Source organism: Canis lupus, chromosome 12 (genome assembly GCF_011100685.1).
Source record: "Canis lupus familiaris isolate Mischka breed German Shepherd chromosome 12, alternate assembly UU_Cfam_GSD_1.0, whole genome shotgun sequence".
NCBI classification, from domain to species: domain Eukaryota; kingdom Metazoa; phylum Chordata; class Mammalia; order Carnivora; family Canidae; genus Canis; species Canis lupus.
Window position 1 is genome coordinate 64,593,566 of NC_049233.1, and position 22,995 is coordinate 64,616,560.

A 22,995-nucleotide genomic window follows, 5' to 3' on the forward strand; every position below is an offset into this window, starting at 1 on the left:
GTTGGGGGGAGCACGTGATTCTTGATCTCAAGGTTAGAAATGTAAGCCCCACATTAGGTGTAGAGATTACTTAAAAATAAAACCTTTAGGGGCATCTGGGTGGCTCAGCCTGTTGAGCATCTGACTCTTGATTTTGGCTCAGGTCATGATCTCAGGGTCATGGGATCGAGCCCCTTTTGGTTCTCTGAGCTCAGCACAGAGTTGGCTTTTCTCCCTCTCCCTCTGCCCAGCCCCCTCGCCCTGCTTGCATGTGTTCTGTCTCTCTTAAATAAATAAATCTTTAAAAATAAAAATTTTTTATTTTGTCCAAAAAAATTGGACAAAACAGATGAAGAAGAAACAAAAATTGCTAACAAGCAAATGAAAAGATGCTCAACTTCATGAGTAATCAGAGAAATGCAAATTAACAGCACAATGAGATAGCATTCCACACCCACTAAATTAACAAAAATTAAGAAGCATGACAATGTAAAGCTGCACTTACTAGAAAGAACGTGAACCAAATGGAAAGTCTCACATTCTGCTTGGTCAGGTAATCATCATTTTGGAAAATAGTATGGCTTATCTTAGAAAGCTGAACATATGCATACTCAAAATTCCAGTCTTTTTACTCCCAAATTGACACTCTGAAAATTTTGGATTAAATATATTTGAAAGATGGTTCATGGATACATTTTCCAATATCATAGAAAAAATAAACAAAAAATAGAAAGTAGCCATAGTCCATCAGCAGAAGAATAAAAAATAAATGATGGTGAAGGGATGATGGGAAGTGGGAGACATAGGGTTCCAGTTATAGAATACGTAAGTCACAGGGATGAAAGGTACAGCACAGGGAATATAGTCATGGAATTGTAACAGTGTTGTGTGGTGACAGATGGCAGTTACACTTGTGGTGAGCACAGCATAACATATACAGAAGTTGAACCACTATATTAGACACCTGAAATTAGCATAGCATGTGTGTCAACTGTACTTTTTTAACTTTTTTTTTTTAAGATTTTATTTATTCATTCATGAGAGACAGAGAGAGAGAGGGGCAGAGGGAGAAGCAGGCTTCATGCAGGGAGCCCGACGTGGGACTTGATCCCAGGACTCCAGGATCACGCCCTGGGCTGAAGGCAGGCGCTAAACCGCTGAGCCACCCAGGGATCCCCTCAACTGTACTCTGATTAAAAAAAAAAAAATACTGGCAGTTCAGCTGCACGTTTTGAAGGTGCCACCCAATGGAAAAAGTGATTCAGGGGAAGGGGAAGCAGCAGTGGCAGTTCTGACAAAAAGGCTCAGGGTTCCAAAGGTGGTGGCAATGCAGGAAAGGCCAGACACATTCCATGTGAAAAACAAGGGGAAATCATGGGAGCCATGGAAAAGCTAAAAGTCTGTAAAGAGATTCAATGAATGGGGCACCTGGGTGGCTCAGTGGTTCAGCTTCAGTGTTCATGTGAAATAGTCCCATCCTAAAGTCAGTGGAGGAAAACCTTTCTTTAAAAAAAAAAAAAAAAAAAGGATTAATAATTAAATTGTAGACCTCATGGAATATTATGTTGGATTTTTAGTTCTTTCCTTTGAATCTATGCAAATAAATACATAACTGATTTAAAAAAAAATCATAAGCCCTTTGGCTCAGGGCATGATCCTGGGGTCCTCGGATTGAGTTCTGCATCAGGCGCCCTTGCAGGGAGCCTCCTTCTCCCTCTACCTATGTCTCTGCCTCTCTGTGTCTCTCATGAATAAATAAAATCTTTAAAAATAAAAAGAACTCAATGAAGTGGCCGCACAGTATTGTGAAAATAAAGCCAGGCAAAGGGGTGACATGGGTTGGATGACCAGACATTCCACGGTGGGACCTTTTCAAGAAGCAGCATTTGCCTTGTCTATAAGTGGGCTGGATAAGCCTATGTTTACACACCCTCCAGTTAAAATTTGGATATCATATTCTTAGGACTGAAGAGAGGAAATAAAATTCTACAAAAGACTGAAAAAAACATATATTGGCAAAAACATGGGGAAAAAATCTTTGTTTCTGAAAAAAACAAAAACAAAAATAATAAATTATGGTATACTTACACTATGGAATATTATAAGCAGAAAAAAAATGGATGAACTAAAAAAAGAGAGATGGATGAACTATATAACAACAGACAACAGACAAGTGAATCAATCTTAGAACTCTAATATTGAGTGAAAGCACAAGTCATCAACAGATAGTGTATCATGTGTGACCTACAATACATCATTTTGTACATTTCAAGAACAAAACTAATCAATATATTGTTTGGGGAAACGTGCATGTGATCTTTTTTTTTAAGCTTTTCTTTTTCTTTTTCTTTTTTTTAAAGATTTTTTTGTTTATTTATTCATAAGAGACACAGAGAGAGAGGCAGAGAAACAGGCAGAGGGAGAAGCAGGCTCCATGCCGGGAGCCCAACGTGGGACTCGATCCCGGGTCTCCAGGATCACACCCTGGGCTGCATGTGAATGAAGCATGCAGTGAGTTCCTCGAGTTCTGCTGGTACTCGTGTGTACATCCACGGGGAAGGCAGGTGAATGGAAAAGGCAACTACACGGAAAAGCGGGCAAGGGTATAACCTGGCAAATTAAAGAAGGGAAAATCTGCATGACCAACAACTACATAAAAAGATATTTAATTCGCTACCAATCAGGGAAAGTTTACAAATTAAAACATGCCATTTTTAATCATCCATATGACTGACAATATTTATAAATCTGATGACATAAACTATTGAGAATGGGGAAAAATATGGTTTTCCTGAGCTTGTGCAAATGTAAACTAGTAATATAAATGTAAATTAGGCCATTTTTAGTAAGATTGAAGAAAAACACGCTTATGCTAGGTCCCAGAGATTCCTACTCTAAGTAAATGCCCTAGAGACACTTTCACACAGTGATACTTCCTAAGTACCCCTCACTTCAATGTTTGACAGACCTGATTGTTCTTTAGGAAGGAAACAAATAAGCTGGGAATAATTTATATAGGAATTGCATACAGAAGCCCAAATGTATATATATATTTTTTTAACGACTTTTTTTTTAAGATTTTATTTATTCATGAGAGACATAGAGAGAGAGAGAGAGAGAGGCAGAGACACAGGCAGAGGGAGAAGCAGGCTCCATGCAGGGAGCCTGATGTGGGACTCGATCCCCGGGACCCCAGGATCACGACCTGAGCCAAAGGGAGACGCTTTAACCGCTGAGCCACCTAGGTGTTCCTTTTTTAAAGATTTTATTTATTTATTCATGAGAGACGCACAGAGAGAGGCAGAGACATAGGCAGAGGGAGAAGCAGGCTCCCTGTGGGGAACCTCATGTGAGACTCCATCCCCTACCCCCCACCTGGAATCAGGCCCTGAGCCAAGGCAGATGCTCAACCCCACTGAGCCACCCAGGCGTTCCCCAAATGTATATATAAACACGGAATGAATCTCAAAAATAAAGTGGAAAAAAAAGTATATCTATTCAATTTTTTAAATTAAATAATATATATCTCACTTTGTGAGATAACTAGAACACGTTACTTGTTTATATTGCTTGTATGTGGGCTGGAATGATCTGAAAAAGTGAGAAAGATTGATGATTCAGGAAGGGGCAGACAGAGCCAAAAGAATGAGCTCCTTGAGAAGGTGAGAGGAGATGGGGTGCAGAGTGGAGGGATGGGGCTTTGTAATGGATTGTTCTTAAGATATTGTCGGTGATTAGCTAACCTTGAGGCTTGGGATGAGCAAGGTGAGGCAGTAGAAAGGAACTTTCTTCTCTGGGTTAGTTTTTATCCTCTTAAAGAAATAGATAAGCAGTAAATAAACTGTAAGAGAAAATATAAGAAAATAAAAGCCAGCCTGTTACAAGGTTCAGAGTATTGACAGTAAAGCTGCTCCTCCAGCATTAAAAAAATAACTTTATTTTCTATTTTTTAAAATTTTATTATTCATTCATGAGAGACAGAGAGGCAGAGACATTGAGGGAGAAGCAGGCTTCCTGCAAGGAGCCTGATGTGGGACTTGATCCTAGGACCCCAGGATGAGGACCTGAGCCAAACACAGAGGTTCAACCACTGAACCACTCAGGTGCCCCCAAAAAATAACTTTAAATTTATCCACAGGCCCCAACTAAAGGGACCATCTGATTTATTCAACTCTTTATGTAATATTAAATATTTGAGCTAAATTAAAATTCTCCTCTTGTGGGCAGCCCGGGTGGCTCAGCGGTTTAGCGCCACCTTCCACCCAGGGCCTGATCCTGGGGTCCTGGGATCGAGTCCCACATTGGGCTCCCTGCATGGAGCCTGCTTCTCCCTTTGCCTGGGTCTCTGCCTCTCTTTCTCTCTCTCTCTCTCATGAATAAATAAATAAAATCTTTAAAAAAAATTTATCATCTTGTGATCTGAAATAGTGTAGCCCTGTTGACTGAAATGGAAATTAGGTCCACTAGGTGGTCTAAATTTGCAAAAACTGCTATCCCCCAAAATGCACTGCAGCAGGAGCTCCTGCCCAGGACAGAAAAGAATGGGATGTTTCTTTTCTTTCTTTAAAAGTAGGCTCCACACCCAGCATGGGGCTTGAACTCATGACCCAGAGATCAAGAGTCATAGGCCCTACCAACTAAATCATCCAGGCACCCAAGAAAGGGGTTTCTGTGAAAAAAATTACAAATCACAGACATGTGTAACCCCAACCCCCCCCCCCCCCCCCCGCATACTACTTGTTAATCTCACAGAAGTTTTTAGTATTAATTAGCATTTTAAATTAAAAACTAATTTGGTTTGGGCCACCTGGGTGGCTCAGTCCGGGAAGCTTCTGCCTTCAGCTCAGGTCACATCCCAGATTCCTAGGATCCAGCCCGCAGGGGGCTCCTTGCTCAGGGAGGAACCTGCTTCTCCCTCTCCCTGGGGCTCCCCCTGCTTGTGTACCAGCTCTCTCTGTCAAATAAATAAATAAATCTTAGACCAAAAAAAAAAAAAAAAAAAGAACTCAATTCATCTAATGAAATGTTATTGATCGATCGATTGATTGATTGAAAGTTTTCTTTTTTCCTTTTTTTCTTTTTCTTTTTTGGGTTTCTTTTTTTTAAAGGCCAGTGACCACGTTGCGTCTATGTAGCCTATTATCACTGTATCCTTTTATCTCCTCCTGTAATCTTGCATCATCATACAGTAAATTTTGTCAGTCTGTAATACTGATAAACCCCTATTAGTGGCAGGTTTAACTACGTATCCGTAACCTCCTACAAATGACTTAAACTAGTAAATACAACTGCCTATCACCCAATATGTCAACAGTATAAACTAAGTTGACAGTCGTACAAAGTTGTATCAAGTCAACATCTGAAACGATTTCTAACTGCTCAATTTCTTATTGTTCAAAATGCAACCGAAGAGCCACTCTGTGGAGCAGCGAGGAAGACTTGGAAAATAAAGTGTGGGAAACTACACACTAGTGGTGGGAAGGTGGGGGGGGGGAGGGAAGGAGGAAGGAGGAAGGAGGATGCTCTGATAACAAAGAGGAACATATCCCTATTTTTAATTTAACAGAGCGTGTATCCCCATTGGTATTACAGGTTGTCCCTTGGAATTTCTGCCTTTGTAGTTCTTTTATTTCTTTTTATTTTTATTTTTTAAAATATTCTATTTATTTATTCATGAGACACAGAGAGAGAGAGAGAGGCAGAGACCCAGGCAGAGGGAGAAGCGGGGAGCCCGACGCAGGACTCGATCCCAGGACCCGGGGTCACGACCTGGGCCCAAGGCAGGTGCTCAACCGCTGGGCCTCCGGGTGCCCCTCTGGTCCATCTTCCCAACGTGGCAAGAGGGCTGTTCCCACCAGGTCCCCGCGAGGCCGTCTTTTCGGACCGTCTTGGCCCTCGAGTCCCCGGTGCAGGACCCCTGCGACCCGGTTACCTTTCACTGGCTCCATTCTGGAAACGATGCTGTGAACTTACCTTACTTCTTACCAGTAAACTCTGGCGGGTGCGGACGCTTTTCTGGAGACAACGTCGTGACTCGCAAAGATGCTCCGAAGGCTTCGTGACCCCGGAAAACCCAAGCACGCCGCCTTAAGGTGAGCTCCCTTCGGCCACGTGGAAAGGCGCGGCGCGGGCCTCGGGGCTCGGCTCGGCCCCGGGCCGGCCCCCCCGCCCCCCCCCCGTCCCCCGCAACACCGCGCGGTCCTCCGGGGCGCGGCCTCCAGCAGGGGTCGCTGCGCCGCCGGCACCGCGCCCGAGCGCCCCGCGCGGCCCGCTCTCCCCGCGGCGGCGCTGACGGAAGGGGCGGGGCCTGGGGCGGGGCCTCGGCGGGCGGGGGCGGGGCGTCGGCCCGCGCGGCCCCGGGAGGGACTCGAGAGCGGGCGGCGGCCGTCGGTGGTTCGCGGCGCGCACGCGTGAAGCCGGGGCGCGCCGAGCGCCTCCGCCCTGCGCGCGCTGCTGCCCGGGCTCCGCGGCAGCGGCCCGCGTCCTGCCCCGAGCGCGGCCGGCCTCGGGACGCCCGGCGGACCCGGCGGCTGGGGGTCCGCCCGGCCGCCACGGCTGGCCCCGAACGCGGCCCGGCGCTCGAGGACGCAGGTGCCCAGCTGCCTTTGACCTTGAAGACCCGGGAAGGTGCGCGGCCCGCGGGGGGGACGCGGGGGGGCCACGCGGGAGGCCTCCGCGAGGGGCCGGCCCCGCCGCCGTCGGCCCCGCAGCAGCCGCCCGGGCCTCCAGCGCAGGGCACAGGCTCGCGGCCGGCAGCGGCGCCCGGCGGGAGCCCCGCGGGTCAAGGGCCGCCTTCCTGCCCTCGGGACGTCGCTGTGCTTACGCCTCTGGCCTCCCGAGGATCTCGCCGCAGACCTCCGGGCTTGCAGCGTCTTCATCGCCGCCGCCCGGCGCTCGCCGCTGTCGGGCCCTTCCCGCGATGCACGTGCTCTCGGGGCCAAGTCCAGACCTTGACGGCAGGGCCTCGGAGAGCCAGCCTCCTGCCCTGCAGGCCGGCTCCAGCTCGGGGGGATCTTTTCTGGATTCATTCTGATGCTCCATTTCTCTTGATCTTTTTCTTTTTTTTTTTTTAAGATGTTACTTATTTATTCATGAGAGACAGAGAGAGAGAGAGAGGCAGAGACACAGGCAGAGGGAGAAGCAGGCTCCATGCAGGGAGCCCGACGTGGGACTCACGACCTAAGCCGGAGGCAGATGCTCAACTCGACCCCAGGGTCACGACCTGAGCCGAAGGCAGATGCTCAACTGGATCCCGGGGTCACGACCTGGATCCCAAGGTCACGACCTGAGCCAAAGGCAGATGCTCAACTCGACCCCAGGGTCACGACCTGAGCCGAAGGCAGATGCTCAACTCGATCCCGGGGTCACGACCTGGGTTCCGGGGTTACGACCTGAGCTGAAGGCAGAGGCTCAACCGCCGAGCCTCCCAGGCGTCCCCATTTCTCTTGGTCTTTACTTTCATTCCACGGCGGCTAGTTAAGCACTCACCGTGTGCCAGGCACTGTTCTGGGCAGTTGGGATTCAGCAGAGGAAAACATACAGGTGAAGAGTCCTGCCCTTTTGGAGTTTATATTCTATTAGGGGAGACCGTCCAAAAAGAAAAAAAAACAAAAAACAGTAAACTGATAGGTGAGAATGCTACGGCCGAAAAAAAGTAGAGCAGAGTAAGGGGAGATTGGGAGGGCAAGATGCTCATTAAATAAAATGGGATGTTGGCTCAGTGGTTGAGCGTCTCCCTTCCACTCAGGCCGTGACCCTCGGGGGTCCCAGGATCAAGTCCCATGTCAGGCTCCCCGCATGGAGCCTGACTCTCCCTCTGTGTCTCTGCCTCTCTCTCTGGGTCTCTCGTGAATAAATAAATTTTAAAAAAAATAAAATTGGAATGAGCAGACAGGGTTGAGGTGACCTTTGAGTTGAGTTGAAGAAAATGAGTTCCCTATGCAGTTACCTGGGGTAAGCGTCTTCTAGGTGCAGCTGGGACACAGACCTTACCCACAAATGTTCCTGTTGTATGTGAGGAGCATCAGGAAAGCCAGTGTAGGGGATCCCTGGGTTGCTCAGCGGTTTGGCACCTGCCTTTGGCCCAGGGCATGATCCTGGAGTCCCAGGATTGAGTCTGGCATCAGGCTTCCAGGATGGAGCCTGCTTCTCCCTCTGCCTGTGTCTCTGCCCCTCTTTCTCTCTCTCTTATGTCTATCATGAATAAATAAATAAAATCTTTAAAACAAAAAAAAAAGGAAAGCCAGTGTGACTGGACCAGAGGGAGCAGAGGTGGAGAGTGGCAAGAGATAAGGTCAGAGAGGGAATGGGGAAACCAGATCACATAGAGCCGGTAACCTTTTCTCAGTGCTTTTGTAGGAGTGATCCGGTCAGTGTCAATAACTTTTTGAAAGAATCAACTGCTCTGTGGGAAGTAGACTCTAATGGAGCCTTTGTAGTATTACTGTCATCATCTATCACGGTGACTTAAGTCTGTGGTAGCAGTGGAAGTGGTGAGAGGTGATGGGATATGGGACAGGTTTTGAAGATGCAGCCTGACGGTGGATGTGGCTATGAAGGAGAGTCAAAGACTGGAAACTTTTGTTCTTAGCACCTACGAAGGTGGAGTTCTCATTCACTGAGATGAGGAAGGCTGTATAGCGGGAACAGATTTAGGGTTGGGGACATGTCAGGGGACCAATAAAGCTTGAGGTACCTGTTACACATCCACATGGAGGTATCAGGCATTTGCAAATTGTGTCAGGAGTCCCCAGGACCACCCCTAAGCTCATGGATTCATTAGGAAGATTCAACAGGACTTGGCTCTAGCTCATGGCTGTGATTTATCACAGCAAAAAGATACAAAGCACAGTCAGCAAAGGGAAAAGATGCACAGGACAAAGTGCAGGAAACGTCGTGGTCTCCCAAGAGTCCTCTCCCAGTGGACTCTCCTAGGACGTGCTTCAGTCCCCAGCAACAAGTTGTACTCCCTGGCTTTTGTATGTGCCGAGCTGGTTGGGGATGGGGATAGGGATGGGAAGGAGGCCCAGTTCCTGCCCTGAAATATCTATCAGGGAAGCTATTAGACTCTGCCTGGGGTGTTGATTGGCTTTAGTCACATAGGCACTGTCTGCCAAGCAGGTACTCGGCCTAAGAAATTGTACAAACAGTTTAGGTGCAGTGAGCAACTCCTGTCCGTTCTGAGAATGCGCATCCTGAAATCCAAGTTTCCAGATGCCAGCCAAAGGCCCACCTTTGCAAGCAGGCCTTTTTAAGGAAAGCCTGCTATGTTAACTCTTTTCTGCACAGATAAACATGTCTGGGATTTGGGAGAAAGGTCTGGAATGGGGCTATAGCTTGGGGATTAGTTGGCAGATGGGCAGTATTTAAAGCCACAGAAGTGATTAGCGTCTTGATACGCATTTGTCAAAGCCGATTGATAAAGTGAACGTAGACTTGAGAAAGAAGCAGGCCAGAAATTGAGCCCAGGGGCCCTCCAACATTAAGATATCTGGGAGAAGAGACGGAACAGCAGGTAAAGTGGGAGGAAAACCGAGGGCAAGATGTCCTGGAAGCCAAGTGAAGAGGAGGGGAGTGACCCGTTATTTCAGATGCTGCTGAGAAGTCCAACAAGATGAGGACTAACAAGTGACCTTTTGGATTTAGAAAATGAGAGACATCAAGGAGAATAGAGAACACTTTCTGAGGAGTTTTGTTGTAAAGAGGAACAAGGAAAGTTGTAGCTGGCATTTAGTGGGATTAAGAGAAGATTGGTTGGTTATTCAGTGAGAGAAATCACAGCATGCTAATGAGAACGGTCCGTTAGAAACTGAAAATCACAGTTATAACTTGCTGCTTCCCCAAGGTTCTGTTTGAGGCCACCTTTGCCATTAGAACTCTTCTCAGGCATCCCTGCTCCGGGCTTTTAGCCTGTGCTAAATCCAGCCTCCTTTGGACGTCAGCTTTCACTTCGGCCCCTGACAGCCAGTTTACTTGCCCCCATTGCCTTCAAATAGCAGTTCCTTGAGGGCAAGAACTGTATGTTTTATACGCAGGCCTCGGCTACCTGGCTGCTTGGTATATGCAGGTGAATGAGTGAAGGAGGGTCGGATGCAGTGATGGTTAGGATGCCCACTTCATTTCTGGAAAACAAATCTGCAAGTATTCACTGGCTTTTATATGTGCCAAGCTGGTTGGGGGATGGGAATGAGGAAGGAGGCCCAGTTCCTGCCCAGTCACTACCCTTAGAGTTTGGGAGATGAGAATAGTGCAAAAGACACATAACATTGGTGCAACAGAACTTTGGAAAAGGGCAGTGGAGGGCTGGGAGGGGTTAGTGGGTCCTGTGTGAAGCCCAGAAGACAGAGAAGCTGTGCTAAAAGAACAGATACATTTTTTTTTCCAGTAATAGAATCCTTTCTTCAAATGGACTATAAGGAACCCCAGTATTTGCCAGCACTGCTATTCTAGTCCAGGAGGGGGTTGAGGCCTGGTGAGCCCTCTCCTCCAACACTCCCCCCTCTGTGGTAGAACCTTGGTTCTCAGACTGCCCCGTGGCCCCGGGTGTCCACTGCTACAGATAGTCATCATCTCCAGCAAAAATTAGGTTAACGTGTTTTCTCAATTTTATGTTCATAAATTTTATCTAAACTTCAGCCTGTACCAACGTTTGCCTGATAGAGAGTGAAGCAGATCACAAAGAGGGAGTAGCTAATAAACGGAAATAATGCAGGGCTTGACATTTTGGTTATGTTAATTCTTTCCATGTGAGTATGATTTTAAATAGTTATTTTGTGCCAGTAAAAGTTTCCTCGCGTAGGTAAATGTGATGTGTTTGTGATACATACAAAGAGCAATATGATGATATCGGGGCATTCCTCACAAAAGGTAACAGTGTGGTATAAAGGCAGGACTTGGGGAGGGAAGTGAGGGGTTCCAGAGACTGCCCTAGGATGGGACAGGACTTCCCCCTCCTAAGGTGTCTCCTCTTAGGACTTCTACGTCAGGGCAGCGGTTCCTTCCACTCCTCTGCTGCTGAAACTGCCCGTTCTCTCTGGTATTGCAGTTGGTGAAAGTTGGTTTTTGTTCAAGAGAAAAAGAGACCTAAATTTCATGGTGCAGCAGAAGGAACAGAAGACTGGCAGACAGTTCAGCACGGTGCTGAAGAGCCCTGCCTTAGCCAGGGAGCCTGGGGTTGAATCCACTTAGTATTTGTGTGACCCTGTAACTGAGAAGAGCTGGTTGGAAGGAATAAGTGAATTAACAGGCAGGACCTGACCCATAGTAAACAATGAGCGTTAAGACGACTTGTCATTGAATCCTGGCTGTTCGTATGACTTAGCAGATTGTTAAATTGCTCCAAGTCTCATTTGTGGCCCTCTGTAAAGTGAGGGTCCTGTACAAAGTCCTCCCTGGAGAGGCTGCCCCTTTCATCTCTGTAGATACTTAAGGCTCTGGGAGTGTTGTTAGTTGGGGGGGAATGTGCAGCCAGGTTCTCGGCTCCCAGGCATACATATGGCCTTTGGCATTATACCTGATAGCAAAACACAATTTGCTGAAGTCCTTAGACCAGTGTTTTCAAACTTTTTTTTATTGCTATCTACATACACATTTTCCATGGTGACCCAGGGTATATGTGTATATACTTAATATATGTGTATGTGTATTTTTTTTTTAAGATTTTATTTATTCAAGAAAGATACAGAGAGGGAGGCAGAGACATAGGCAGAGGGAGAAGGAGGCTCCCTGCAGGGAGCCCAATGCTGCACTTGATCCCAGGACCCCGGACCACGACCTGAGGCAAAAGCAGATGCTTAACGACTGAGCTACCCACATGCCCCTGATGTACTGTAATATTTTCTATACTTTGCAGTTTTAGTTTAGTTTTTTTTTTTTTTAAAGATGTATTTGTTTGACAGGGAAAATGTGAGAGAGCATAAGCAGAGGGAGAGGGGGAAGCAGACTCCCCACTAAGGAGGGAGCCCAACACAGGGACTTGATTCCAGGACCCCAGGATCATGACCTGAGATGAAGGCAGTTGCTTAACCAACTGAAACGCTCTGGTGCCTTTAGTTTTAGTTCTTAAGTAAAAATTTTAATGGCTTATGACCCGCAGTTTTAAAAACACCTAAAGATAGGCAAATTATCATCCTTAATGCCAGCCTTTACCTTCCGTGTTACAAGAGCATCTTATTAACCAGTCTGGTCTAGGCCCAACAGTAAGTGGTGATTTCAGCCAGGGCTGTCTTGGCCCATAACTTGGACATCAGCTGGATAAATTCTAATGAGTCTAGAACTTAGGACCAACACAGAATTTCTGAGGCTGATAGTAGAGAGCTCTGACCACTTATGGTTAACCTTCCTATGTATTTTGGGAGGGTGGGAAGGTATGAAAGGCTCTGCTTATGAGAGAATTACTTTTCTTAAAATTTTACGCTGTGAAGAACATATGTTAAAATGTTAACAGCGATTGTTGTAGAATGGATTTAGGTGGCTTGAATTTTCTTTATATCTTTTTCAAATTTTCTATCATGAAAATATGTTTCACAAATAATCATTGAAATCTTCTTTCTCTTAATTATGATGAGAAGAGTAGCAACTGCTACTTTATTTATTTATTTTTTTTTTTAAGATTTTATTTACTAGGGATCCCTGGGTGGCTTAGCAGTTTAGCGCCGCCTTCAGCCCAGGGCCTGATCGCGGAGTCCCGGGATTGAGTCCCACATCAGGCTCCCTGCATGGAGCCTGCTTCTCCCTCTGCCTGTGTCTCTGCCTCTCTCTTGGTCTCTCAGAAATAAAAAAAATCTTTAAAAACAAAAAAGAAAGAAAAAAAGATTCTGTTTACTTAGTTGAGAGAGCGCACACACACGCAGTGGAGAGAGAAGCAGAGGGAGCAGCAGACTCCCTACTGAGCAGGAAGCCCAATGAGGCTGGATCCCAGGATCCTGGGATCATGACCTGAGTTGAAGGCAGACACTTAACCACCTGAGCCACCCAGGCACCTCAGCAATTACTACTTTAAAAAAAATTAACCTGGCAAAACATCCACCATTAGGCAATTTTTTTTCTTTTTGGCGGGGGGGGGGGGGGGGGGGGGCGGTGGTTCTTAAGATTTTATTTAAGTTATCTCTACACCCAGTGTGGGGCTTGAACCCACAACCCCAAGGTCAAGAGTCACATGCTCCACCAACTAAGCCAGCTAGGCACCCCTTCATTTTTGATTGTCGTGATCCATGAAATACAAAGTCTAGGAACTACTGAAATATTCTGTTTTCTTCCTTTATCCCTGCTTCTATAAAATTTAAGGGTTTTTTTCTATGCACAGTTATTATTTATTCTCTATTAGATAGAGTATGTATAAAAATTATTCTCTTTAAGGTGCGTCAGATAGTTTCCAGTCAGTATGTTAGAGTACTCTGGATTTCATGGCATTTAAAAATTATTTCAAGTTATAGTTGTGTTAAAAAAAACAACCCTTAAGTTGTGCCTGCTTTATTTCTCAGTTAAACGCAGATTGGAGTCCCAAGAGCAGTGAGATACAGAGTTGAGCTTGTCTGTCTTGTTCATGCCAACAAAAATAAGGCCCCAAATGTTAACAAATATAACTTGGAAGTATGTGCTTTTGAGTGGGCTTACGGGTAATTGCTATTGTCAGCTTTGTAATGAATGGAAAGTAGGAAGGAAAAATCATTGAAGCCATCATCAAAGAAATCTGTCTAAAAGTATAGCCTTGGCACCATGGAAAGTCATTCACAGACTCAAGGTATGAAGATACTGACCATATGGCAGCCGTTCTCAAATTACTAAATCGTGGCCTCTACAGCCATCTTGATGTACTTGGGAAGGTTTGCTACCAATCATAAGATGGTTTCTGCCGCCTTTGAGGTAACATAGGAATTGACTACTCTCTGGCACATCAGCACCTCAGTGCCTCAGGAAACAATTACCTAGTTTGTGGGTCTCCTGGCCCCGTCCTTCTCTGCTAGCTAATGCCTCTGTTAAACAGTAGGAGGAAGATGGAAAAGGAGGTAAAATCCAGATCTGTCCAATCTGCTCATTGCTAGCTCTGATTTGCTGGGCTTTGGGGTTGAAATTAAAAGATTCTCGCTGGGTTTTGCGAAGTTGTGACTTGGTGTCCTTCCTTGTCAAAGTCAATATTGTGAGGAGGTAAAGTATGTCAACAAACAAGTCTTTCTCTCCGTGAGATCTTTTTTTTTTTTTTTAGAACTATTGTTAGGGACGCCTGGGTGGCTCAGCAGTTAAGCGTCTGACTTTGGCTCAGGGCCTGATCCTGGTGTCCCGGGATCGAGTCCCATGTCGGGCTTCCTGCATGGAGCCTGCTTCTCCCTCTGCCTGTGTCTCTGCTTCTCTCTGTCTCTCTGTGTCTCTCATGAATAAATAAATTAAAGTCTTAAAAAAAAAAAAAAGAACTATTGTTAATATTTTTCAGTAACAATCCGTATCCAAGCTAATTTGGGAGCTGGAGAAGAGGACAACCAATGTTTTCATACATATTAGTATCTAGTTCCACCTTTAGGGCCACCCTATGAGGTGAGCACAGCCGGCAGACTCACCATGGCATGTAGTTCACAGCCCTGCGTCCATGCAGACCAATATGGTCTTTTGTAGGGGAGAATAAGTATAGTACTGACAAAGTGTTCATGGTATGTATGGTTTATGTTGTCAGAATTCCAAGACACTTCGCTTGTGAAATAAAACTGAATTATTGTCTGTTTCAGGTTATATGCACCATGGCTATGACTAGTGTCAGATTGCCTGCCAGTGTTTTGAGAAAGCCAGATGCCTGGATTGGACTCTGGGGAGCGCTACAAGGGACACCTCCATATAAACTCTGTGCTTCCTGGAATCGATACTTATATTTTTCTAGTACCCAGTTAAACACATCAAATTGTAAAACATTTTTCCATAACGTTTTCTCACTGAGACTCCGAGGGCTTTTAATATCTCCAGAATATATTTTTCCATTTTCCATAAGACTTAAAAGTAATATAAGCTCTAAAAAGTCCACTAAGAAGACTCAGCAAAAGGCCGAAGAGGAAGAGGACTCTGATGAAGAGAGTGATCGTGAGATGAGTGAGCGGGAAGAGGAGCTCGAGGATGACCCCAGTGTGGTCAAAGACTATAAAGACCTGGAAAAAGTAGTGCAGTCTTTCCGGTATGATGTTATCCTAAAGACAGGCCTAGATGTTGGAAGAAAGTAAGTATGATATGCATTTTATTACAGAATCCTTAGTCTTTTTGTCATTTTAATGCAGTATTTCCGATCACTCAGCCCATATTATGGTGAGGAGCAGCCACAGATATGAGAGGACCTTCCAGGTCACCTGTTTTCAGTTATTTCCTTCTACAGATGAAAACACTCCGCAGGAAGTCAGGTGATTGCCTGCACATCCCATGTGCCATATTTCCCTGATTCTAAGACACAGTCGACTCTAAGATGAACCACCAATTTAATACCAGCTTCTTGAGGAAAGTAATGACCATGTTAGAGGTAGATAGCGACAGAAAACCACGCCTGGGTTTCACAAATGCCACTGTGTAAGAAGGTACCTTTTAGAAGCAACAGAAGCAGTGTGAATTGGTGGTAAAGAATGCAGGCTCTACAGCTAGACCCCTTGTGCCCCGAGTGAGCGTGGGCAAGTTCCTTGAATTTCCTAAACTTCAGTTTCCTCATCTGTAAAATGTAAAATAGCACTTACTTTAGAAGTTGGTGTTCCTCTGTCTAAAGCATTTAGTAGAAAAAAAATATATATATAAAGCATTTAGTAGGGATCCCTGGGTGGCGCAGCGGTTTGGCACCTGCCTTTGGCCCAGGGCGTGATCCTGGAGACCTGGGATCGAATCCCACATCAGGCTCCCGGTGCATGGAGCCTGCTTCTCCCTCTGCCTATGTCTCTGCCTCTTTCTCTCTCTCTGTGTGACTATCATAAATTAAAAAAAAAAAAAAAAAAAAATTAAAGCATTTAGTAGGTGGAACTAGAGGATATAATGCTAAGTGAAATAAGTCAGAGAAAGACAAATCTATGATTTCACTCATGTGGAATTTAAGAAACAAAACAAGATCATAAGGGAAGGGAGGGGGAAAAGAAGACAAAAATCAGGGAGATAAACCATAAGAGATTCTTAGTCGTAGGAAACAAACTGCGGGTCCCTGGAGGGGAGATGGGGGGCGGCTGGGCATTAAGGAGGACACGTGATGAGCACTGGTGTTATGTGCAACTGGTGAATCACCAACCTCTATCTCTGAAACTAATAATACACTATGTTAATTAAATTGGATTTAAATTTCAAAAATAATAAAGCATTTCAACAGGACCTTATACATAGTAGGTACTCGATACATGTTAGCTATTATGAAGAAAATGCTATGTGTGTTCATAGTGCATGAAGACAAGTGGAACTTTCAAGATTTCTTGAGTATTCTTGTTCTCTCTGCTAGGCTAATATAAGAATAGTGACCCTCATTGTTCATTCATTCCTTTAGCAGTCGTTGTGTGCATACTGCATGCAAGGTAAGAATCATGGTATAGATAATATATTCAGAAAGATTTCCATGTGTAATTTATACCTTTATGACCTAATTTAATGGCATAGTTTAATTTTTTAACTCCATGAAGCTTAAGGACTCATAAAGGTGACTGAGCCTATAAGCATCCTTGTTGAGATTTACCGAATGTTCTCTAAAATCTAGCAAACTTGTAAAGGTGGGGGGGGGGGGCTCTCTCTTCCCCAGAGAAGTAGCTGCTGCTGCTGCTATTATTAAGCAGAACCCCAGATGTTAATCACCTGGAGTCAGAACAGCAAGAGAAATGCGTACTGATTTTTGTCAGCATCCTCTCCTGGTCTAGTTGCCCTAGCGATTACATTAAGATCAGCAGCTGCTGGATTGGAATTTCCCCAACCTCAGACTAGCAGAGGATTTTTTTAATGGCCTCACCGTACTAGTGGTGCCTGGTTTTCCTCTCAGAGCCCAGAGCCCTTTGGTGGTCATGAATCACGGGAGCCCTCGCTTTGCCTGGGGTGCCGCAGGAGTCAGGTGGAGTACCCCAGGCCCTGACAAAGCTTACCTGCCTGATGATACCAGCACATCTTTGCAGCGGTTCAGCATCTCTTCAGAAGCGCACCGAGCATGGAGATTTTGTGGACAGGCTGGTCACTGTCAGAATAAGCATTAATGGCAGGTGTTTTTCTCAAGCTTGTGTAATTGTTCTGAATATATTTCTATTTCAAAGCATTTGACTTTTTTTTTTTTTTTTTTTTTAAAGCAAAGTGGAAGATGCATTCTACAAAGGTGAACTCAGGCTGAATGGGGAAAAATTATGGAAGAAAAGCAGAACGGTGAGCCATTATGACAGCCAGATATTTTTGTCCATTGCTGTGCCAGTACTCAGTGCCACCCGAGTTTCCCCTCAGGCTGCTTACGTGGGGACATCAGTGGCTCCTTGTGTGTATCTGTGTTACCCCCTTGGCAACTCCCCATGGGCCTGGTCAAGCCGGTGAGAATCACCAGCCAACTTCAGTCACACAAACCACTTGCTCTTTTGCAGCTTTAATGACTCGAAGATAAAGCTTTCCCTTTTTCTTTAAAATTATAAGATAGGCCACTATCACAACTGGTAAAAATCCATCTAACTTCCAAGTCATTAGCCCCATGAAATGCTAATAATGAGACTGAAAAGAAACAGTTGGTCCATGTAGAAGTTTCTGGACTGCTGTTACCTGAGCAGATGTGTGATTCTATTCGGTTCAGCAGTCCCCGCCGCACCCCCCCCGCCCCCGCATTTGCTATGTGCCCTGCTCTGTGTGCCGAGCAGTTATCAAAAAAGATTCCCCATTTTCTGACAGGCCCATAGTAAGACTGTTGTTAAGTGAAAGAAATCAGATACAAGAAAATGTATTTCCAGTATCCAGTGTTGTTACAATAAATCATATATATATGGTATATGTATATATGTATCATATGTATGTGTATATGCATATATACACTTAAAATTACATGTTTTGTCAAATAAGTTGCATATATACATGCATCTAGTATTTATCTTTGGGGCATTTTATGGGTTCTATTTTCTTCATTCTTTGTGTTTTCTGAATTTTTTTACAAGTATAGATCACTTTTATAATTGGAAAAATAATAACGATAGTAAAAGTTAAAGCACAATAAAAAAGCGTATGACAGAGACTCTTAGAAAGTTTGGAAGACACAGACACAGGAGGCATTAGCAGACACAGTCTCTTAGCGTCTAGGAAAGAAATGTTCCAGGGAAGTTCGACACACTTGTGGAGATTGCTTTTAAGCTTGTTTCATATTTCACAACAACCCTGGGGCTGGAGGGCTTGAACTACATCCTTTTGCCCTGGGACGGGGTGGGGGATGTGAGCTGGTGGCCACAGATCCCGGGGAGCACCGAGGCTTTTCAGAGCCCTCGATCTCTGGGATCATACAGGTTTTTCGGGCTAAACGGACAGGAGGGGGTGGGGAACCCGCCAGTTCCTGGCTCACGGTGGAGTCCAAGGTCCACGATCTGGGATGGCACCTGAGCTAGCAGGTTCGGCGTGCCAGTCATTGCTCCCGGGAGCTGCAGGAAATCAGGCACTGATTTCCACACCTGCCTCTGGAGATCAGGCTCTTCTCGGCCCAGAAGTGCTTTTTCCGGGTTGCAGCCCTGCCCCCTCTCCTCAGGCGAGGTGTTCCCAAGACGAGCCCTGCTCTCCATGCACCAACTTCTGTGCCGGGGCCTCATTTACAAACACCACGAGTCTATTTTTCGCCCTGTGCTTTGAGATATTGTTAACTACAGTCTAATTGCTGCTGCTTCATTCTGCCTTGGGTGTTCCGTTGTCTCGGCTGCCTTCCAGATTTCTCCTGAGGGTCAGCAGAGGAAGGGGCCAGTGTTAACACTCGACTGCCTTGTTACTAGGAGGCCTGTAGCCATAGTAACTGCAGCTAAGGGGAGATTTGAAATGTAGATATTTGGAACAGCCCGTAATCCCAGCCAGGTTTGCTTTGTGTCTGCTGTGCCGTCTCCCACAGCAGAAAGGACAGGCCCTTGCAGGGAATAAAGGACGCCTCCCCTTCCGTGGCCTGCTGCACGGGGCTGTGCCTCGCTGCTGGCGCTACAGGATCAGGCAGTTTTCTGATGCCCCGGCTCTAACCCCCCTCCTGTAGCAGAGCAGAGCTTCTCTGTAAGCTGTGAACCAGGTGCTGGGTTTCTGCTGATTTAGACAAAGGGTATGTAGAGCCCGAGTGTGGGGACTGAAGCTTCCTACACTCTTCTCTCCCTGGGATTGACTGGCTAGAGGAGAAACATTCCTTTCCTGTTCTCTGCCTTAGAAGTAAGCTACCAAAGGGATCTGCTGCTCAGCTACACGCTAGCCTGCTTTTTTAAGGGACAGATATTACTCACACAGTACATCTGTGAAGGGATATCCAAAAAGGGTTCCCTTTTCTGTGTATCCTTTTATACCTTTTATATTTTGTATCACAAGCATTTGTTACTTATTAAAAAGTGAATTTTAATGAAATAAAGTCATGCTGATGGGCAGCCCTGGTGGCTCAGCGGTTTAGCGCCGCCTTTAGCCCAGGGCGTGATCCTGGAGACCCGGCATCGAGTCCCGCGTCAGGCTCCCGGTGCATGGAGCCTGCTTCTCCCTCTGCCTGTGTCTCTGCCTCTCTCTCTCTCTCTCTCTCTCTCTCTCTCTCTGTGTCTCATGAATAAATAAATAAAATCTTAAAAATAAATAAAGTCATGCTGAAAAATATAAAGCAGAGTTCTCAAGCCTTGTATTTCTGTATATCTGGACATCGATTGTAAATGTCCACACACGTTGGGCCAAATGGTCATTTTTGTTGTTGTTGAACTCTTAAGAACTACAGGAGGACAGTGCCCCTAGATGATGCCTGGGTCAGCCCATGCCTCAGACCCTGGGGGAGAAGCAGTCTGCATGCCTCCTAGTGGAGTGAGCCTTTTTGCTTCTCAGCCCAGAGGGAGAAAGTTAACGGTTTATTTGTTTTGTTTTGTTTTGTTTTGTTTTTTAAGTTAACGGTTTATCTACGTGAGTTTCATGTCTAGCTGCTCTAAGCTGCCTGGGTTGACCAGTATGGCATTGTGGCAAACGTGTGTATTCCCATGTTGTGGACGACTGAGTATTGAGCCCTTGAATGGGTGACAGAACGAGTATGAGAACGAGCTTGCCCTGGTGAGGTCGGGATGTTTTTTAACAGCATGAGTTTGGGATTGCCTCAGAGAGTATTAATTAGAAAATAAGGTAAAAATGGCACCATACTTCTTTTTTTTTTTTTTTAATTTTTTTTTAACTTTTATTTATTTATGATAGTCACAGAGAGAGAGAGAGAGGCAGAGACACAGGCAGAGGGAGAAGCAGGCTCCATGCACCGGGAGCCCGACGTGGGACTCGATCCCGGGTCTCCAGGATCGCGCCCCGGGCCAAAGGCAGGCGCCAAACCGCTGCGCCACCCAGGGATCCCGGCACCATACTTCTTAAACAGAAACCCTCCAGTAGGCTTTTTAAATGGCCCTGTGTGCCCACTTAGGGGTTGCTGCCCGCCTCCTTGGAAGCAGTGTTGAGTGGTCTGAGATGGCCCCAGTCATTCCTGGCTTGTGTTCTAGTAGAAGCTCCGTATGGCACCTCCATCCATTTAGCTCCTTCCTGAGTCACTGGGCAGATCCCCTAGAATCCTGAGCTGTCAGGACCAGGTCTCCACCATGGGCTGTCCCTGCCAGTACTGGTATGACCACCCTAGGACATGTCCCACACTGCTCAGCCCAAGGCTCCTATCTGGGCAAGAATGGGTTTGACTAGCCCTTTGAACCCACTAAGTAAGTCAGCATCCAACTTGATCCTCTTTTCTGTGACATTCCACCTTTGTGAATTAAGTCCTGTCTACTTAATGATGTGGCATCACTGGGGTTAATCAATGCTGGAAGAGGAGTTTCTTTACCATTTCTCTAAGAGATACAGCCAAGCGTTATTCCACAGGGACTAATTTTCAACAGACTGCCCCATCCCCAATTATGTAGCTCATCTGGGATGAAATCAATGAAAAGTCATCCTGGAAATGGTTGTCTCAGTGCTGGTAATCATTACTATGCACATACTCTAGATCGTGCCCTGTTTGTCTCTTGTCATTGTTACCAAAACAAATGCCTCCATGTGTTTCCTTCAATCACCCCGTGGCGGTATTTGAGCCACACCTCACAGGAGCTGCCCATATAGCAGCCAGCTGTCTAGGTCTGATGAAAGGACACAGATGCTACTGGGCAAGGGTGTTGGAGGCATCCTGAGTGAGGCCCTTTCACCTGGAGGCACTAGGGAGAAGGGACGCCTTCAGAGGAGTCACTGCCTTTTCTCACTTGCTCCTCTGGGTAATGATGGTCCCCTGATAAAAAAAAAAAATCAAAGTAACAGTGTTTAAAAAAAAAAAAAGTAAAAGTGTTTGCAGGCCACCTGGCGTGCTCAGTCAGTGAAGCATGCGACTCTTGATCTCAGGGTCATGAGTTTGAGCCCCACGTTGGGTGTAGAGATTACTGAAAAAATAAACTTAGGGCAGCCTGGGTGGCTCAGCGATTTAGCATCACCTTCAGCCCAGGGCCTGAACTCGGAGACCCGGGATCGAGCCCCACGTCAGGCTCCCTGCATGGAGCCTGCTTCTCCCTCTGCCTATGTTTCTGCCTCTCTCTCTCTCTCTCTCATGAATAAATAAATAAAATCTTTAAAAAAAAAAATAGACTTAAGTCTATTTGCATTGGCCTGCGTTTCCCAAGATGCAATAAAGGCTGACTTTTCTTTTAATTTTCAGGTGAAAGTGGGAGATACATTGGATCTTCTAATTGGAGAGGATAAAGAAGCTGAAACAGAGACAGTCATGAGAGTTCTCCTGAAAAAAGTGTTGGAGGAGAAAACGGAAAGTGAAAAGTACAGAGTGGTCCTACGCCGGTGGAAAAAGTTAAAGTTGCCTAAAAAGAGTATGTCTAAATAAATGGATTGCTTTTCACAGATAAGGCTGCTTTCTAGTGATGGGAGAAAGGGCCGGCTTCAAGAGGACATTTTTATCAAAATAAAGTTCTCTTACCTTCACTGGAATCTGCTGAGCTGTTTTAGGGAAATTGGGATCCATAGCTTGGAGACACTGCCCATGGCCTGGATTCTTCTCCAGGGCTTGATTTGTGCTCATTTTGACCTCGTTTTGGCCTCGTGAGCGTGAATGAGATGTGTGCTGAATGAACTAACCCCAGAGAGGGTTTTAATGACTAGCCTGCTGTTTCCCACATTAACTACCTCGGGAGTCTGTGTAAAATAAACTGGCCTTGTTGTTTGTGCTTTCATTTCAGTTTTATCCCTGTTGATCAGCTTCCCTGGGTTTGGGCTTCTTAAGGCAAAACCAAGCAAAGTCAGGGTCACCCACTGGAAGACTCCTTTCTCCACCAGCCCTTCTGAATTACCAGCACGTGAGCTTTAGTTCCCTTCAGTTTGTCTTCAGAAGTATGGATAAGTAAAGTTGTTCCAACTCATTCCAAGTGGGTTAGTTAGGGCCCATTTAAAATTAATTGCTGAAAGCATTGTTAAAAGAAGGAAGGAATATATGACACAGGCCTTCCATAGCCCACAAAACCTGAAATATTTACTATCTGACCCTTTATGGAAAAGAATGTGATGACCCCTCCCCCTTGCCCCAGTTTAGGGTAATAAGCTAAGAGTTTAATTTTCAGGTGAAAGATTTTAGTAGTAGGTTGCAGGGGAAACAGATTTTATCAATGAAGAGAACAAAGACCAATTCTAATTCTCAAGAAAGTGTTTGTTATAAAAAAAAAAAAAAAAAAGGCGAGGGGGACATAGCCTAAAAAAATACAATATTAAGGGCTCCCTGGGTGGATCAGCAGTTTAGCATCTGCCTTCAGCCCAGGGCGTGATCCTAGAGACCCGGGATCGAGTCCCACGTCAGGCTCCCTGCATGGAGCCTGCTTCTCCCTCTGCCTGTGTCTCTGCCTCTCTCTC

At 45.7% G+C, this 22,995-nt stretch overlaps 1 protein-coding gene and 1 pseudogene across 4 annotated transcripts; both read left to right on the forward strand.

The window, feature by feature from the left end:
- The first annotated feature begins 817 nt into the window (after positions 1-817).
- Positions 818-1,961, forward strand: LOC119874294 (annotated as a pseudogene).
- A 4,404-nt stretch (positions 1,962-6,365) lies between these two features.
- Positions 6,366-22,325, forward strand: MTRES1 (mitochondrial transcription rescue factor 1). Of its 4 annotated transcripts, none has more exons than XM_038554856.1 (4): positions 6,366-6,606; positions 14,697-15,175; positions 17,244-17,316; positions 21,800-22,325. In XM_038554856.1, exons 2-4 carry the CDS (start codon positions 14,709-14,711, stop codon positions 21,977-21,979), a joined length of 720 nt encoding a protein of 239 aa, XP_038410784.1. In that variant the 5' UTR covers positions 6,366-6,606; positions 14,697-14,708; the 3' UTR covers positions 21,980-22,325. The 4 variants fall into 4 exon arrangements, with proteins under 4 accessions (XP_038410784.1, XP_038410785.1, XP_038410782.1 ...); XM_038554857.1 differs by lacking the exon at positions 6,366-6,606 and adding an exon at positions 7,369-7,521; XM_038554854.1 differs by lacking the exon at positions 6,366-6,606 and adding an exon at positions 9,875-10,115.
- Positions 22,326-22,995: the final 670 nt, after the last annotated feature.

Excerpts from the sequence above, each read along its gene's own strand:
- MTRES1 (XM_038554854.1), top strand. The coding sequence starts at position 10,050 with ATGAGTGAAGGAGGGTCGGATGCAGTGATGGTTAGGATGCCCACTTCA. Across the intron at positions 10,116-14,696 it reads CATTTCTGGAAAACAAATCT|GTTATATGCACCATGGCTAT; the intron begins GCAAGTATTCAC and ends TGTCTGTTTCAG. Across the intron at positions 17,317-21,799 it reads TATGGAAGAAAAGCAGAACG|GTGAAAGTGGGAGATACATT; the intron begins GTGAGCCATTAT and ends TTTAATTTTCAG.